Source organism: Capra hircus, chromosome 19, assembly GCF_001704415.2.
Source record: "Capra hircus breed San Clemente chromosome 19, ASM170441v1, whole genome shotgun sequence".
Taxonomy (NCBI): domain Eukaryota; kingdom Metazoa; phylum Chordata; class Mammalia; order Artiodactyla; family Bovidae; genus Capra; species Capra hircus.
In genome coordinates this window covers 61,754,459-61,772,872 of record NC_030826.1, presented here as the reverse complement: position 1 = coordinate 61,772,872, position 18,414 = coordinate 61,754,459, and the positions used below count along the sequence as shown (strand labels likewise).

At 50.5% G+C, this 18,414-nt stretch overlaps 1 protein-coding gene across 2 annotated transcripts; it reads left to right on the top strand.

Moving 5' to 3' along the window:
• On the top strand, positions 5,600 to 18,261 carry APOH (apolipoprotein H). 2 transcript variants are annotated; one of them, XM_005694476.3, is made up of 8 exons: positions 5,600 to 5,724; positions 6,306 to 6,482; positions 7,593 to 7,689; positions 8,862 to 8,938; positions 9,781 to 9,969; positions 13,564 to 13,743; positions 16,036 to 16,233; positions 18,109 to 18,261. In XM_005694476.3, exons 1-8 carry the CDS (start codon positions 5,661 to 5,663, stop codon positions 18,162 to 18,164), a joined length of 1,038 nt encoding a protein of 345 aa, XP_005694533.1. In that variant the 5' UTR covers positions 5,600 to 5,660; the 3' UTR covers positions 18,165 to 18,261. The 2 variants fall into 2 exon arrangements, with proteins under 2 accessions (XP_005694533.1, XP_005694534.1); XM_005694477.3 differs by lacking the exon at positions 6,306 to 6,482.

Sequence of the window (18,414 nt, the reverse complement as noted above, 5' to 3'; positions counted from 1 at the left end):
GAGTCAGCAGGGCTCAGACTCGAGTGGACCCTGAGGGAAGCTTCTGGCCCTGCCTAGGACACCACACAAGGTGGTGGGCTTGTCCCCACTCCTTGACAGTCACCCACGAGGAACCGTGTAACAGGCTCCTTTTCTCTGGTTCCCCTTCTCCTCCACAGACCCTGGATCCCAGCTGTGGGGACTTGCCACACTGAGTTTAAAACCTGAACCTCTGGGCTGATGAATCCTTCCAGCTAAACCCCCACCGGTTCCTGAGTGATGGCCTCAGTCCTTTGCTAGAAGTCCAGTCTTCCAGCGTCTCAGGCCGGGATCTGGGAAATAAGAGACTCCCTCCGAAGCCTCCTCAGGAGAGCAGCTGGTCTTCAGAGCCGACACGGCCGGTGTGGCGTGGCCAGTTTCATAAGCCTGCCTCCTGCCTAGGGACATGCAAGGTTGAGCAAGGTGGGCTTGGAGAGTGAGAACGGAGGACGGGATAGGGCAAGCCGTGCCAGGGATTTCTTTCCCTCCCACGCTGGCCTCACCCCGGTCTGTCTCCTCCACTGTGATCAGTGTCCCTCTGAAATACACACTTGACTGAGGGCCTCCCTGGGCTGCCATCAAGCTGGGCTCCAACTCTTAAACACGGCGTCTGAGACGCCTCTGTCCTCCCGAGCCTACGCTGTCCCCAGCCCCGTTTCCAGGACTCCTTGCCTAAAATATCCGCTCCAGCAGTGTTCAGCCGTGGGATATCTCTCGGGAATACAGTCCGCTGCCTTCCGCTTTCTGGCTCAGACAACTGCGTCCTTACCACCTCACCTGCTGCCCTCTGACCTGCCAAGCTCAAGGTTCTTTAAGACATAACCCGAGGGAAATACCCTCTGTAGAATTCCTGCAGATGCTTCCAAGGAAAATAAGTACCTTGGGTTTTCTTCTCCATTTCTTCTGTAGCATTGTATTTCAGTCCTAGAAAACTGTGAATTCCTTGGGGACAACGGTCAAGACTTGCGTTTTTCTGAGATTCCAATGCCAGCTGCCAAGTACAGCTTAATAAAGGCTTGGGAAATACTTGCCAAAGAAAAACTGAATTTGTGGAATCTAGGAAGTAACTCACAGGTGATCAAGGAGTCACAAGCTATAGAAAGTATAAAAGGTAACCTCATGTTGGCAAGACAGAGGATGATGTGGTAGAACCTTATCAGTAGAGCTTAGGTAAATATTGGCATGCCGAATCAATGGGTCTTAACCCCCACTGCAGTCATAATTACCTGGGACTTTAAAAAGCCCAATGCCTGGACTGTCCCCTCAGAAATTCTGTTCAATTTTTCTATTTTTTGAAAACAGTCTGGGAGATTATACTGTGCATCCAACGTTAAGAATAACCACTTTAGATAAAAATACAAATTGCAGGATATAAAGATACTAGCTGGGGCTTCCCTGGTGGCTCAGTGGTAAGGAATCCACCTGCCAATGCAGGAGGCAAGAGACACAGGTTCGATCCATCCCTGGGCGGGAAGATCCCCTGGAGAAGGAAATGGCAACCCACTCCAGTATTCTTGCCTGGAGAATTCCATGGACAGAGGAGCCTGGTGGGCTTCAGTTCTTGGGGTCACAAAGAGTCAGGCATGGCTGAGCGACTGAGCAGGCACCTATGCGCACAAAGATGTTAGTTGCTACAAGGTGAAAGCAATTTGCAAGCAGGGGATCCCAGAATTTGCCCAAAGATGTCTCAGTGCAGACACAAGCTAACCAGGCATTTCTAGACACACGGGGCCACGCCCACGAAGCTTGAGACAAGTGCCTTCAGCCTCTCTGTGAATGTGTTCCCAGTTCCTGGTCCACTTTGCTACCATGGAGCAAAGACACCTGCGTCTTTCCACTGAGGGCTTACTGCTGAATAGTAGTTAGACTCTTAACCCAGAAAGAGACAACTTGCAAAATTAAAAAAAAAATCTAAACGATTGCTAAATGTTTGATGTTATGGTCAAAGTCTCTGCTTGTGAAGCAAACAAAGTTTTTGAACATGTGATGCAATGTGATTTCAGGATTACAAAACCTTGGGCTCTGAGTCTAGGTCTTGCTAGTTAATTTACAAAGGAGAATAGGAAAGGATATAAAGTCGTTCAGAATCTTTCCCCTTTTTAAACAATTGTGATGTAGTTGATATATGACATCAGGCTAGCTCCAGGTACATTGCATGCTGATTTGCCGTGAGCACACCTTACAAGATGATTGCCCCCGTGCAGAGTAATTACGGTATTCTCAGCCGCAGTGCTTTTGCTGTGTCCCCATGGATTGCTTGTTTCATAAGTGGAGGTTTGTACCTCTTCATCCCCTTCACCTATTTCACGCACCCCCCAAGTCATTAAGAATTTTAAGTGCAAGGTCCTATGTCTCTTGTGAAACAAATACTGTCCTGTATTCCTCAACCCAAGTGTCTATGCAGCTCTGTATTCTTGTTCATGGTTAAGAAAACATTATATCCTACGCGCAACATTAAATCCCAGGGCTGTCTACTCTTTGGTGATGATTATAAACCCTAACAGCACAAAGCAGGCACTTGATTTGTCAAAATTCCTTGGATTTTTGTCTTAATGGTCTTTCCATTTGCTCTGCCAAATTAAACTTTAATGGCAAGTTTAAATGTGCCTTTAAAATGTCATTTAACATCAATTATCAGTCGGCTCTGTGGTTATTATATTACTGAGTTAGCACTGGGGTGTGAGTTAAACCATATGGAAAGGAAGAGAGACGTGACTACACCTTACCCAGCTGGGCTAAAGTTACAGCAAAAACCCATCGCAGACTGGAGGACAGATGACTTCCTCTCATCCTGAGGCTTATCCCAAGGCTTTTCATTGGACCCGTGTGTGTGTCTGTGCAGATTCTGGGAACATCTTGTAATTCTGACATGTTCAAGTGGTGAGGCACTTAGAATTAATAGCAATAATAATTATAATTTATAAATTGTAGATTACCATCCATTATGTTTGTATTTTATTTTACAAAGAAAGGAAATTTTTATTAGCTGAAAAATATGATTCTCCACGTGATTCTCCTCCAAAGCTCTCGAACTAACTTGGATTTAGTGGTTTCTTCATTTTCCTGCTATTACTGTTTTTTGCATCATTTTCCAAAGTTCTGTAGCTGGCAAATAGGAGCTGTTGTCAATGACTCAAAGAAGCATTTTTATGATAATCTCATCATTTAGTTTGGGGCTTCCCTGGTGGCTCAGGTGGTAGAGAATCCGCCTGCAATGTGGGAGACCTGGGTTCGATCCCTGGGTTGGGAAGATCCCCTGGAGGAGGGCATGGCAACTCTCTCCAGCATTCTGGCCTGGAGAATCCCATGGACAGAGGAGTCTGTGGGTTACAGTTCGTGAGGTCGCAGGGTCGGATGCAGCTGAGTGACTAAGCGCACAGACACAGCACTTGGTTTGCACCTGCTGCCAAAAAGTGTTTCCTTCCCAATTTCAAGCTTCTCCAAATTTTCTTTTCCCAATACCCAGCCTGCAGGTCTCTCTCTCTCTTCCTCCATCCACCTCAGTTCTTTATTATACAGGACCTTGGCCCTTTTCATTCATTTTCTCTCTTCTCCACTCTTTGAAGGGATTCTCCACAATAACCCCAAGCCTGTGGGTTATCTAGAAAACAAGCGTCTTTCTCTTTAGAAGAGTAGCCGGGAACATGCCCAGTAGTGGGGTTGCTGGGTCATATGGTAGCCTTATTCCTGGCTTTCTAAGGATTCTCCATACTGTTCCCTGCAATGGCCATATCAGTGGCATCAGTATGGATACATTATCGGGTAGAAAGTGGATAGAGGGGGAGAAATTGCTGCAAAACACAGGGAGCCCAGCCTGGTGCTGTGACGACCTAGAGGCAGGAAGGGAGGGAGGCTCAGGGCGGGGAGGGGATATATTTATAAGTATGGCTGCTTTTACGTTGTTCCACGGCCGAAACCATCACAATACTGTAAAAACTGAGAAAGAAAAAAAGAAAAGGAAGTTGGAGTGTGTGCGCGTGTATGTGCGTGTGTGTGCGTGGGTGCACTTGTGTGTGCGTGTGTGTGTGAAAGAGCGAGAAGATGGTGACCATCACGAGAGAGGGAGGGCCAGCCTTGTGTTATGTTGGCGGCAGCACACCGCTCTCCTCGCCACGGAACACCACGTTCATTAGCTTCGCTCAAGAGTCACTGTCTGCCAAGAACATGTCTCAAACCGATGTGTCTGCAGGAACTCCAGACTTGGGCATAAAACACCGTCACCCAGATGAGAACAGGCGAAGCTGTTTATTCAAGAGCTTGCTATCGGAAGGCAGTCAGACGCCATCGAGTTTGGCAGAGACCCAGAATCAGTTAAGGGAGCGGCAAAGCTTTCCTGCAGATGAGGCGGGAGCCTCGAGCAGGCCCTGATAGGAGGGCTTGGTGGGGGCGAGTCAGGCATCCCGCGTGACTGATCGCAGCCGCACACCTGGTTCTCTCTAGTGGGCCCACCTCCACCCGGCTGCTCCGGCGACCGCGGACAGCGTTCTGTTCACATGCTGTCTAGCCATTGTCCACGTGTGTGGCCGGCCCCTGAGAGTGAGCGACATGAGAACTAGGGTCCTGAGGCCCCTCTAGGTCCTCGAGAGCATACTTGACACCCGCCCGTCCTCTCCTGCTCTCCTGAGCTTCTTAGCGTCCACACTTGTAATGTTACATCGATCTTCCAGTCCCCCAAACAGAGCTAGAAGTCTGTTGAGACAGATCAGAGAAGGCTTCAGCATGGACGAGCAGGACTTTGTGCTGATCTGGTGTGAGAGCACAGTGCAGATACGAGGAGGGTCCTGTTACCGAAGGCAGAAGAGGAAGCCCTCGGTTTGTGAGAGAAGACGCCGAGCTCAGGCTTCAGGAGTTAAAATCCCCGCTGCCTCTATGAGAAGGCAATGGCACCCCACTCCAGTACTCTTGCCTGGAAAATCCCATGGACGGAGGAGCCTGGTGGGCTGCAGTCCATGGGGTCGCTAGGAGTCAGACACGACTGAGCAACTTCCCTTTCACTTTTCACTTTCTTGCATTGGAAAAGGAAATGGCAACCCACTCCAGTGTTCTTGCCTGGAGAGTCCCAGGGACGGGGGAGCCTGGTGGGCTGCCGTCTATGGGGTCGCACAGAGTTGGACACGACTGAAGCGACTTAGCAGCAGCAGCAGCAGCAGCAGCAGCAGCCTCTGTGAAGCTTTCTTTAGAACCAGGCACCTGGGGCCAGGAATGTCATTTCAGAGGTGGGGAGAGGAAGCCCCAGAGTGAGTGATGGTCCTCAGTTTACATGCCGAGGCCAGGGCTGGAGCTCTGGGCTTTCCAGCCACCACCACACACACCAAGGATGGAGAGCAGGCAGCCTGGACCAGAGGCCGGGCAATCTGGAGCCACCAGGATGGTCTCAGAGGAATGCGCCGCTCTGCACCGTTAGCATAAGTGCGGTAAAGACAGAAACGGTCCATGAAGATTTCACACAGACCCACCAAGATGAAAAGTAAATGATTAAAGAAGGTAGGCTTGGAGTTCCTTTCGAACCATGATCCTTCATCTTCTATTTACAGAGATAAAAGTACACCCCCAGATGGTTAATAAGTAAGCACTTCAGTGTTCACAGCTCTCCTTTCGGGAGAGGAAAGCCACTCTGGCGGCGTCGGCGCGACCCACCCGCAATGTTCCCCCCAGTGCTCATCTTGCTGTCGGGGTTTCTCTGCCATGTTGCTATCGCAGGACGAAGTAAGTACACATGGCTTTTGAAAAAAAATAATAATTTCCAGTCCTGGGCTTCCCAGGGGACACAGTGGTAAGGAGCCTGCCAAGGCAGGAGGCGGGGGACTGATCCCTGGGTGGGAAGACCCCTGGGGAGGAAATGACAGCCCACTCCAGTATTGCTGCCTGGAGGATCCCATGGACAGAGGAGCCTGGCAGGTCACGACGGGTCGCACATGACTGAGCACGTCCCCAACCCTCTGGTAAATGCCAGGGGCCCATAGGGATTAGCTAGATTCTCTTTAGGGTGGATGCTGGGGAGACTGGATTGGTGCTCATTGTTTGATGGAGCCATGCTTAAACGCCTTGGTGAGATACTTTGCTCCTTTAAGCCTCAGTTTACTGGCCTGTGAAATGGGGATAACACATCTAACCTCCTTTAAAAGCTGGAGAGGAGATTAGCTGGGGTACGGCATGTGTCAAGTATTTGGAGCAAAACTCAGTGTAAGTATTTTGGTAGCATTAAACGTTTTTCATTGGTGTGGGCCAGCTAAACTGAAAAAGGCAGATGTGGGTTTCTCAGCCAGCTGCTTTGTGTCCTGTTTCAGCCTGCCCCAAGCCAGACGAGCTGCCGTTTTCCACGGTGGTTCCACTGAAACAGTCCTATGAGCCTGGGGAGCAGATAGTCTTTTCCTGCCGGCCGGGCTATGTGTCCCGGGGAGGGATCCGGCGGTTTACGTGCCCGCTCACAGGAATGTGGCCCATCAACACGCTGAAATGCATGCGTAAGTCGGCCTCCTTCCACACATTCTCCGCTCATTCCGATCCTGTACATGGTGGGCAGATGACCGACCTCGTCCAGCTCTGGGTGCAGAAGGCCAGCAGAGCCGCGGGGCGGGGGACGGTGGGGGTGGGTTTCATGGGAGGAGAGACTGCGGACAGTCAGTGCTGTTTGCTAGAAGCCAGGAGGAGAGGGCAGCAGAAGATGAGCTGGTTAGACGTCATCGTTGACTCAATGGACACAAATCTGAGCAAACTCTGGGAGACTGTGGTGGACAGGGGAGCCTGGCTTGATGCAGTCCGTAGGGTCACAAAAGGTCAGCTGGGAATTAACCACAACAACCGGAATTAGCTCTGGGCGATTTTGAAAAGAGACTCGGTGTGATGCAAGGAGGGGGGGCACTGCAGATGTGAAAGAGAGGCGGATCTGACTTTACGAATCACATTCCTAGTAAAATGCAGACATGTTATATTAAATCAGCGCTATACATCATACAGACAATATTATGCATACTGTATCTATAACATTACGGGGCTTCCCAGGCGGCTCGGCGGTAAAGAACCCCCCTGCCAACACAGGAGACTCAAGAGATACAGGTTCAGCCCCTGGGTCGGGAAGATGCTCTGGAGAGGGAAACGGCGACCCACTCCAGTGCTCTTGCCCGGCGGGCTACAGTCCATGGGGTCGAGAACGCCTGGAACACAGCCGAGTGACTAAACAACCACAGCAAAGTCGCAGTTGGACGGCTGGGTTTTCCTCATTGTGACCAACAGTCATAAGGTGCAGACGCCTCCCTGGCGGGCCAGGGGTTAGGGCTCTGTGCTCCTACTGCGGGGGCAGGGGTTCTCTCCCGGGTTTGGGAGCTAAGATCCTGCGAGCTGCACGCCCCACCCCCTCAACAGCAACAACAGCAGCAACGGCAACAACGGCAGAACAAGAAGCAAGAACGCACCGGACGCCTCGGCGCATGCGCCATTCAGATCATTTTGAGTTAACTTCTGAGAATAGTTATCAGTAGAGTCACTGGCTCAAAAGATAGAAATGAGTTTAAACATTTTCATTTTAACAGGAAATTCTGTAACTACAAATTGATGTTTTTATCTTTAAATCACAGCCAGAGTATGTCCTTTTGCTGGGATCTTAGAAAACGGAACGGTACGCTATACAACGTTTGAGTATCCCAACACGATCAGCTTTTCTTGCCACACTGGGTAAGGACTTCCTGACCCCTTAAGCTGAACATCAAGGCCAGCCCCTATTTTATTTCTAGTCTTTAGGCTGGACTTGCTGAATACGGATCACTGAATAAAAATCCACAGTGGGGTTGGGGGTGGGGTGGAGAATCCAGCAGTTAGTGAAATACAAAGCCGATGCTCCATCTAATTTTTCTGCACCTGATTAGCTACTCATATGAGGTGCACATTGAAATTACTGAAGCTGGGTGATAATTCTTTATAATCTCCGGGCCAAATCTTGGCCTGGGGGTTAGAGTATTCTGGTAGTTAGACTTGGGCTTTAGGCTAATCTGATGGACTGTGACCTGGGTTCAGTGGTAAAGGATCCGCCTGCTAATGCAGGAGGCGCGAGTTCGATCCCTGGGGTTGAGAAATCCCTTGGAAAAAGACATGGCAACCCTCTCCAGTACTCTTGTCTGGGAAATCCCATAGACAGAGGAGCCTGGCGGCCTGCAGTCCATGGGGTTGCAGAGAGTCAGACACGACTGAGCGCACAGCAGAAGAGAATTCTGCGGAGAAGGCTGAGGGTGACGGTGTAGAAACGCCCTCCTCCTCACCAGGACCACCTCCCTGGGAAGAAAGAGGCAAAATTTCACTGAGGATCCTGGTTTTATGGTTAGAGATTAAGAAATGCTGTGTGTGGAAGAGAAATGCCGTCTTTTCAACTGAAACACCAATTTATTGATGAGTCATCTTGAACATATTGTCTTCAGGGACAATGGCACATTTATAACGTTAATAGACAGCATTGTTATTAGGCATTTGGGCCAGCAGGCTCTCAGAAAATGAGTATTAGAGATTACTTGGTGTGATTCACTTTTGTGATCCCCGAAAAAGAGGTGAGTCTTGGATTGGAAGCCATTACCCAGACGAGCTGGTTGGGGACCAGGCGTCTGGGGACTGGAGGGGAGGGTGGGCCTCCACTCCCAGCGGTGACGGGACCCCCTCCTGCTTCAGCAAGTGCCTTGCAGCCCCAGGCCGGGAGGTTTGCTGAGCCTTAGAGGAGTTCAAGCCTCTCCGGAAAACAGTATTCTAGGACGGAAAAGAAGCCAACGGCATCCATCTACAGCTCTGCTCGATGGAGATAAATCTGAGGTGCCGGGGGTGGATGACTCTGGGATTTAATGGGTTCAATTTTCCCTCCGCAGGTTTTATCTGAAAGGAGCTAGTTCTGCGAGATGCACTGAGGAAGGAAAGTGGAGCCCAGACATTCCCGTCTGTGCCCGTGAGTCTCTGGGTCCCGCTCTAAGAGGGTGGCCGCTCGGTTGGCCTGGGACGTTCCTGGTTTTATCAACACGAGATCTGCACCCTGAAACCCCTCAGTCCCAGCCCCCTGAGCTGCTTGCTCACCTTTTTGGGACTGCTCACCTTCTTAAAATGATTTCATGGATTGATTTCTCGCAGCTGCGCTGGGCCTTGGTCGTTGCCGAGGCCTTTCTCTCGTTGCGGCGAGTGGGGGCTACGTGATTGTGGTGCGCGGGCTTCCATTTGCAAGGGCTTCTGTCTAGACCACAGGCTGCTGGGCACACCGGCTTCGTTGCTCCATAGCACGTGGGAGCTTCCTGGATCCGGGACAAAGTCGTGTCCCCTGCATTGGCAGGTGGATTCTTTACGAAGGAGCCGCCAGGGAAGCCCCATCCTGGTCTCTTACTCTGGAAGATGAAGCAGCCCCTTCGGAATGACACACCCTAAGCCCAGCTTTGAAACTAGATCACTTAGGTCAGGATGACAACCCACTTCTGAGTCCCTGAGTGAAGCCACTTGTACAAGCGCCACACTGGGAGAGTACAAAAGCGGGAGGTATTCAGTGGGAGCAAACAGACCTGCACGAGCCCCCGGGGTCACTCAGGCGTCACAGCGACTCGCTGTCATCAGCACCTATTGCAGGGTGCTGGCTCGGTGAGGTCCTTCACCAGTTCTGACTCCGAGAAGTGTCTTCAAGGTAGCATTTTGTTCTAAGACGTTTGGTCACCTAAGCAGCATGGTCTTGTAACAGGCAAACCAGCGATGGCAAAACTTAAATCACTCAGCTATTTTCATTCAAATGACAATTCTTTCTTTTTTCAGCTATTACCTGCCCTCCACCACCCATACCCAAGTTTGCAAATCTCAGCGTTTACAAGCCGCTGGCTGGGAACAACTCCTTCTATGGCGGCAAGGCAGTCTTTACGTGCTCGCCACACCACGCGATGTTTGGAAGTGACACCATCACCTGCACGGAACATGGGAACTGGACGAAATTGCCAGAATGCAGGGGTGAGTCCAACAATGCTGCAACGCAGTCATGGGAGCGCAGGGCCTCTCTGCCGAAGAGGACTGCGGATTCCGCTCTCCAGAGGGTTCTGAATGACCCTGTTTACCATGGCCTCTGCCCTGTGCCTGGGGCTGAGGGCGCCGGATGAGGGAGACCTGGCTTCTTGCTCAAGGTGAGGACAGTCTGGAGCAGCCTGGGAGAGCTCCTGGCAGGAGGACGTGGGGGACAGAGCAGGCATGCCACAGGAGGGGAGCCAGGAGGAGGGGCAGGGAAGAACGGGGCGCGAGCATGGACGGCTGGATGTTACAGTGAGGTTGGGGAAGAGACGCCTGGATTAACCCGGGAAGTCCAAAGAGATTAGGGCTTCCCAGGTGGCTCAGATGGTGAAGAATCTGCCTGCAATGCAGGAGATCTGGGTTCGATCCCTGGGTTGGGAAGATCCCCTGGAGGAGGAAATGGCAACCCACTCCAGTATTCTTGCCTGGAGAATCCCATGGACAGAGGAGCCTGGCGGGCTACAGGCAAAGAGCCTGGCGGGCTACAGGCAAAGAAGAGTCAGACACAAGTGAGTAACTAACACTTTCACTTTACTTTCAAGAGATTTAAAGTGAAACGCTGGGTTGCAATCAGATCGATATAAGCTTTTGTAGTTTTACCTAAATTTAAGAATCACAAGAATATTTGATTTACAAATATATATGGAAATTCCTAGTCCTTTAATTGGGATCATCACTGCTATATTTGTTTACTTGTTTATTGGCCATGCGGCGTGTGGGATCCTCCCCAATCAAAGATCGAGCCCATGCCTCCTGCAGTGGGGCATGCAGTCCTCAGTGGGGCATGCAGTCCTCAGTGGGGCATGCAGTCCTCAGTGGGGCATGCAGTCCTAAGCACTGCACCGCCAGGGAGGCCCCATCACCGTCTTTGAATTTGTCCCCCGCATAATGAGCAGGCAGGTTAGAGAATTCATCAGGCACACGAGGACTGACACTAAAGACTGTCACCCTCTCGCGTGGTGGGTAGGACAGACGCCTGCTGAATGATTCCAGCAGAAGCACCTTGCGGCACAGGGAGGCTCCTACAACTCCCAATCCCTAGCACCTTCCGGGGGACGTAGCTCAGGGCTAGGCACTGGTCTCCCACGGTTCACGCATACGTCATCTCGCTTAATCCTCCCAAGTCCTAAGTAGAGGGTTCTTCATGGGTGTTTTTTCTTCTTATTTTCAGCTGTTGACATTGATACGGCAGCCATCAGCGTGTTGTGACATTCTCTCCCTTTCTTTCTATAGACATGCTTTTCCCCTGAATCTTCTGATGATAAGTTACACACATCTTGACACTCACCCGTGAACACGTCAGCAGCACGAACGTCCTAATAACAATGAGATTCTCCTATGTTATCCCTGTGCCCAAGATATTTAACATATTTGGAATTATGATAATAATTTAAACAATTATATGCAATTAGCAATATTCGTGTCATATGCAAATTGCCCCACCTGATCCAGAAGTTCCTCTACACACACGTTTTGTTCTGTGTGAAACCTAACCGTGAACCACACGTGTGTCTAGTTGTCACCTCTCTTTGGTCTCCTTTAGGAGAAGGAAATGGCACTGCCCCAGTGCTCTCACCTGGAGGGTCCCGGGGACGGGGAGCCGGGTGGGCTGCTGTCTGTGGGGTCACACAGAGTCGGACAGGACTGAGTGACGTCGCTTTCACTTTTCACTTTCATGCATTGGAGAAGGAAATGGCAACCCACTCCAGTGCTCTCGGCTCAAGGATCTGGGGACAGGGGAGCCTGGTGGGCTGCAGTCCATGGGGTCACTAAGACTCGGACAGGACTGAGCGACGTCGCTTTCACTTTTCACTTTCATGCATTGGAGAAGGAAATGGCAACCCACTCCAGTGCTCCCAGGGATGGGGGAGCCTGCTGGGCTGCAGTCCATGGGGTCACTAAGACTCGGACAGGACTGAGCGACGTCACTTTCACTTTTCACTTTCATGCATTGGAGAAGGAAATGGCAGCCCACTCCAGTGCTCTTGCCTGGAGAATCCCAGGGACGGGGGAGCCTGGTGGGCTGCAGTCCATGGGGTCGCACAGAGTCGGACATGACTGAAGCGACTTGGCGGCAGCAGCAGGCCTGTAGTTAGGAATGACCCTCTGCCTTGGCAGTCGTCTTTCATTGATGTTTGTGAAGAGTGCGTGCTGGCTGTCTTTAGAACTTTCCAGAATGTGAAGTTGGCTGCTTATTTACTCATGATTAGACTCAAGTCGGCGCTCTTTAAGAACGCACTCCCTCTCAGCAGGAGGCACTGGTGTCAGCCAGCCACTGTCGGCTGTGACGCGGTCCTGTGGTCAAGGGCACACCCCTCTTCTCTTGGTAAAAAAGAGCATCTCTTCCTCTTTGGAATCAGTACGCACCCTGTGAGTGGTAGTTTGAAGCTATGTGAACACCCGCTCTTGAGCACTCAGATAACCCGGGACTCGGTCAGCTGAGGCACTGGTGGTTGCAAAATGGCGGCTTTCTCGTGTTGTCTGTCCTTTGATATTTATTACCTGGAATTCTTCTACAGGGAAAAGTTTTTCTTCCATGGACTGTTTCTCTTTAGTTGTATTATAGACTCATACACTCCTTTGCACTCAGTTTGTGGAAGAACCAAAACTGATCCAAGCAGTCCAACTTCGAATTTTGTACTCTTTTTAAAAAAAATCCATTTTATTTATTTGGCTGTGCTGGGTCTTAGCTGCAGCACGTGGGATCTTTTAGTAGAAGCACGTGGTATCCAGTTCCCTGACCAGGGGTAGAACTCGGGAGCATGACGGCTTAGCCACTGGACCAGGGAAGTCCCTAGATTTTGTATCCTTGAACCATCGCATTAAACTGCCTTCCAGAAGCTCTGTGCCCCTCCATCCAGCCTGGTTTTCTGCAGTTTGATAAAGAGGGGACAGCAGAGGATGAGATGGTTGGGTGGCATCACCGACTCAATGGACATAAACTTGAGCAGACCCCGGGAGATAGTGAGGACAGGGAAGCCTGGCGTGCTGCGGTCCATGGGGTCGCAAAGAGTTGGACAGACTTAGTGACTGATCAGCAACAAGGGCAAAGCGGGGTGTGGATTTCGGTCAAAGAAGGCCAGGGAGCAGCGCCGCTCTTCCTCTTCGTATTTCGTGCTGGCTTCTTGTATAGTCTGAAGGCGATCATGAGAATTAGGCTTAACATTTAAAATCCAAATAATAGTGTTCTACTGTGCATGGAGGGAATCTTTGTGCTTTAATTTCATGGTCTGTTGATTAAAAGAGACAGACTTTTCTTTCATTCAAATCCACCATCTTAGACGGTGTGCAAAAGAAGTTTGCAATAAATAACACCTTGTGATTATACGAAAGCCCGAAGAACGTGGTAACTCATTAATTTACTTTCAAAGTGTTGTTGTTTCTATTTTAACACCCAGGGTCTCACGGGGATCAGATAAAGGGGAAATCACAGGAATCACCCAGTGATTCACTGGTTTAAGAGAGGAGCTCGTGACTCTTCGGTAATCACCGGGCCCCGCTCTGCTTATGCTAACACGGCTGATTGCTTAAACTTTTTAGAAGTAAGATGCCCGTTCCCATCAAGACCAGACAATGGGTTTGTGAACTACCCTGCAAATCCAGTGCTCTTCTACAAGGACACCGCCACGTTTGGCTGCCATGAAACGTACTCCCTGGATGGGCCGGAAGAGGTAGAATGCAGCAAATTCGGAAACTGGTCTGCACAGCCCAGCTGCAAAGGTATGCGCTATGGGTAAGGTCTCAAGCCGCCTCCAGACTCATCCAGTGAGCCTCCTTTACGTGCCGTGTCCCTGTCCCGATCACTCTCCACTTTGTTTCTCAGACTTGCTTCACAGCTGCGGGGATCTACATGAACACGGGAAGCTTCACGCCTAGCGAGCCTGTTTGAGATTTAAAACCCACGTGCTCCATTCATTTGTCTGGTTTTGGCGGGTCGGGTCTCAGCATCGGCTCTCGGGCGCCGCAGTCTTGGCGTGCAGGCTTAGCTGTCCTGCTGCGTGTGGGCTCTCGGTCTCCTGAACAGGGGTCAGGCCCACGGCCCCCGTTCGCACGGAAGGCAGGTTCGCAACCGCTGGGCCACCAGGAGGCCCCTCCTGACTGCATGAGGCAAGCGTTTCCGTTGCGAAAGCCTTGATAACGTGGTGGAAGACCGTGTGGGCTTCCTACAGCTGCTTTTACGTCCTGGCCAGTGACCATCCTGCTTCGCGTTGTTCTGGTCAAGACTCCTCACTGGGCAAAACCCACCACACAGTCAAGCGAGTTCCTGGAAATGGTGATTAACTACACACAGGCAACAGGCGATCGTATGGACCATGAGTATGGGGACACGAGGCTGGGAACTCAGTCAGGAACCATAGCTCCTCTCTCCACGCCTTAGGCCTCAGGGCCTCCCTTGCACCTGTTTCCCCGCTTACTCAGCTTGAACCTGGCCTGATTCCGTGCCAGGACCTCTCACCGGAAGGCTCATCACTCGGGGCATCTTTTCGCTGAGAAGCTGGTTCCCTTGGCATCATCGCTCCTTGGTCTGGCCCGTGCCGTGCTTACACAGAGAGCGGCAGGTGCGCACTGAGTTTCTGCTCAGGCTGCTGTGGGCTGGAAGGAAATTGGGCAAAATGGAGAATGACTAGGCTGGGGTCCCCTCGAAGCAGGGCCTGAGACAGGGATTCAAACACAGCTGATTTTCTGAGCCTCAGGAAACAGAGAGTGAGGCAGGTAGGATGGAGCCAGACACTGTGCGTCAGAAGCGCCTGGAGGGCTTGTTTAAACAGTCGCTGCTTCGCTGGGTCTGGAGTGGGACCTGAGAACTAGTTTCTGCCAGGTCCCCAGGAGATGCCGCTGCTGCAGACGTGGAGCCCAGGTCTGGGACCAGGATGTGGGCTCAGCTAGAGTGTAACGTCAGTTTAGTCCCCCGGGGGGCTCTGGACAGGGCCACTGATCCCATGGAGAGGCGAGGGGACTTGCTCCTCTTGATCCCCTTGTGAGTCTGCACAGGCTGTGGGCTGCCCACTTCCCTGCCCCCCGGGCTGATGTGCACGCTCTCCTGGGAGAGGAGGCTCCCTGTGGCTGAAGGCTGTTTTTCCGAGAAGGGAGCACTTGTGAGCTGTTACCAGCAACACTCACTTGGCTCAGGGGTGGGTGCGCCCGTTCAGTGAATGGGAGCTGAGTGGGCAGGGGAGGCTTACCTGCAACAGCAGTGTCTTTTAAAACCATTTTATTGGAGTATGGTTGCTTTACGATGTTGTGTGTTTCTACTGTGGAGCAGAGTGCATCAGCCACACGGAGACACACATCTCCTTTGGATTTCCTTCCCATCAGGTCGCCACGGAGCACTGAGTGGACTCCCCTGTGCGGTGCAGCAGGTTCTCGTTAGTTATCGCATGCAAAGTACCAGCAGTGTTTTTGCGGCAACCCGTCTCCGGACTCCTCCCACCCCCTTCCTCCCCCTCAGGAACCGTACGTTTGTTCTCTCCATCTGTGAATCTGGAGAAGCGCTTTTTTTAAAAAAACGGTTTATTTATTTACTGGCGGTGCGAGGTCCTCGCCGCAGCGTGGGCGTTCCCTAGTTGCTACCAGAAGGGAGAGCTACTAGAAGCGAGCGGGGGCTACTCCGGACGGGGCGCGAGGCTCCTCACTGCGGCGGCTTCTCTTGTAGCTGAGCACGGGCTCTGGGGCCTGTGGGGGTCTCCCCCGGCCCGGGACCGACCTTGCATTGCAAGGCGGATCCTCAACCACTGGACCACCAGGGAGGCAGAGCACCTGGTGCTTCTGCTCTGACCTCTCACGTGGCTACTCCAGGGCGAGAAAAGGTGATCTCGGAAATGATGGTTCACGGTCCTGTTGAGAGAGAACCGCAGTTGGCAGCCGCCGGGGCTACTCACTGTGCGCCTTCTCAGAGTCTCCTCCTCTGGGCCTTTTGCTTCAGGCCTGCTCACCCAGTGGTTCTGATGTTGCCTTCTCTTTGAGAAAGAGGAAGTGAAGTCCCATCTTGACTACAAATATTGTCTCTTTCAGCATCTTGTAAGTTACCTGTTAAAAAAGCTACTGTGATATACGAAGGAGAGAGAGTAGCTATCCAGAACAGATTTAAGAATGGAATGCTGCACGGCCAAAAAGTTTCTTTCTTCTGCAAGAATAAGGAAAAGAAGTGCAGCTACACAGAAGATGCCCAGTGCATAGACGGCACCATCGAAATTCCCAAATGCTTCAAGGGTGAGTTTAATGCTGGAGTGTTCAGCTGGCATCTCCCTTGCCCTGGCCATAATCAGTACTTAAAAAAAATTTTTCAGTTTGCATTGGGATATAGCCGATTAACAATGTTGTGATAGTTTAAGGTGAACAGCGAAGGGACTCCGCCATATACATACACCTGTATCCATCCTGCCCCAAGCGCCACTCCCATCCAGCCTGCCCCGGAACACCGAGCAGAGTTCCCTGTGTGGCACGGGAGGTCCTTGTCGGTTATCCATTTTAAACACAGATGTGTGTACGTGTCCATCCCAAACTCCCTGACCATCCCTCCTCCCTATCCCCTCGCCCTGGCCGCCGTCAGTTCCTTCTCTGCCTCTGTGAGTCTGTTTCGTGAGTGCTTTCCTTTCTACCGTTTCTTTCCGGATTCCACCCGTGAGGGCTGCTGTACGATGCTTTTTCTTCTCTGTCTGACTTGCTCAGTGTGACCCTGTCTCGGCCCATCCATGTTGCCGCCGATGGCATTACTTCATTCTTTTTAGCAGTCAAGTAATCGTAATCTGTACTTTTACTATTGACACATACTGACTAAAAGAAGCCATGTCAGTTTGGCCACTGGGTTTTTAAAAGCAGGGCTGGACGGGAGGAAACAGCAGGATGAAGCAGTACCTGCATTTGGCATTTCCAGTTTCCCTTCCGACTCTTTTCCTTAAAACTCAGTCAGGATTGTGGCTTTCTTTGATGAGTGTTAAATTATGCCATGGGGTATCATTCCAGATTACTCATGAATAATAATAATGATACTGAACGGAATATTGAGCAGTAATATCTACCACCTCTTGAGCCCAAATGATAATGAACTCACCCCAAATTACAAAGTAATTCAAGTCAATGGTTGTTGGTTTACAGATCTAACATTTCTGTCCCTCTTTTGACACTTCCCAGAGTTTGAAAAGTACCCATTAGAGAAAAGTGTTCATTAGAGCAAAACATTGAAAGAAAGGTGACTTTGAGTTCGTGTGAGATAAAGGAGCACAATGGTCAGCATTTAAGCCGTTAGTTTCAGGTCTAAATAAATCCCTTTGTTGCCGCAAAGGAGGAGCCAGCCAGAGGCTGAAGCTATGATTGCATCTGGGTTTAGAGAGGCTTCTAGAATGTCGTCAGCCCTGAGTCAGCTGGCAGAGGACACAGCTGGGAGCAGATTAGGGAAGAGAGAGGTCTGAGAAGTGGGCAGCTGGAGACAGAGGAGGAAATGAGAGCGAGGAAATGAGAGCCAGCAAACGATACCCACCTCATACGCTTGATGGCTCGAAACCTCACACGTGACACACGGAGTGATGGTTCGAAATCTCACACGTGACACACAGGGAGTGCCCAATGATAAGCGTGACCGTTCTTCTCACTCTGATTGAAACAGTTAGAAGTGCACTGCATTAATTGTTATTGTTCAGGACACAGCAGAGCCCTGGTGCGATGTTACATATTAAAGCTGACAGGTAATCCCAGTACAGATTGGCAGAAAAAGCACTAGCAGACATTTTAAAAAGTCAGACAGAGCTGGTTACTGTATTTCTTCAGGCTGCTCTCCCCTATAGTCTGTAGACAGTTGAGTGCTGCGGGTACGTTGGGGAATAAATAGAGGGCTGATGCAGTTTTTTCTTTTAATCTTGAGTGTCAGAATTATATAGAACCTTTCATTTTCTCGCTTGGAGACGATTGCTTTATCTTTTCCCTGATGTTTCCTTGAATCACTTAAACCTCACACGGAACGCTTTCATTTATCTAATTAGATTTATTCTGCATGTTTATAAAATGTGTTTGATTTGGCTTGGCTATTTAACAAATTTAAGAAATGATTGTTTCTGTTAGAGTATTTATTTATTTTTTCTCCCCAAACAGAGCACAGTTCTTTAGCTTTCTGGAAAACGGATGCATCTGACGTAAAGCCATGCTAAGCTGGTTTCCACACTGAAAATTTAATGTCATGCTCATATGTGTCTGTCCAAGAATCTAATGGAAATGGAAAATAAAAAGACTGAATTTACTGTGTCAGCCATTGCAGTGTTATTCCACATGGTGTCTTACTTTTATTTATCTGTTTTTTTGCTTGCTATTGTTCAGTTGCTAAGTTATGTCCAACTCTTTGTGACCCCTTGAACTGCAGCATGCCAGGCTCCCCTGTCCTTCAGTGTCTCCCAGAGTCTG

Excerpts from the sequence above, each read along its gene's own strand:
- APOH (XM_005694476.3), top strand. The coding sequence starts at position 5,661 with ATGTTCCCCCCAGTGCTCATCTTGCTGTCGGGGTTTCTCTGCCATGTT. Across the intron at positions 7,690-8,861 it reads AGCTTTTCTTGCCACACTGG|GTTTTATCTGAAAGGAGCTA; the intron begins GTAAGGACTTCC and ends TTCCCTCCGCAG. Across the intron at positions 13,744-16,035 it reads TGCACAGCCCAGCTGCAAAG|CATCTTGTAAGTTACCTGTT; the intron begins GTATGCGCTATG and ends TGTCTCTTTCAG.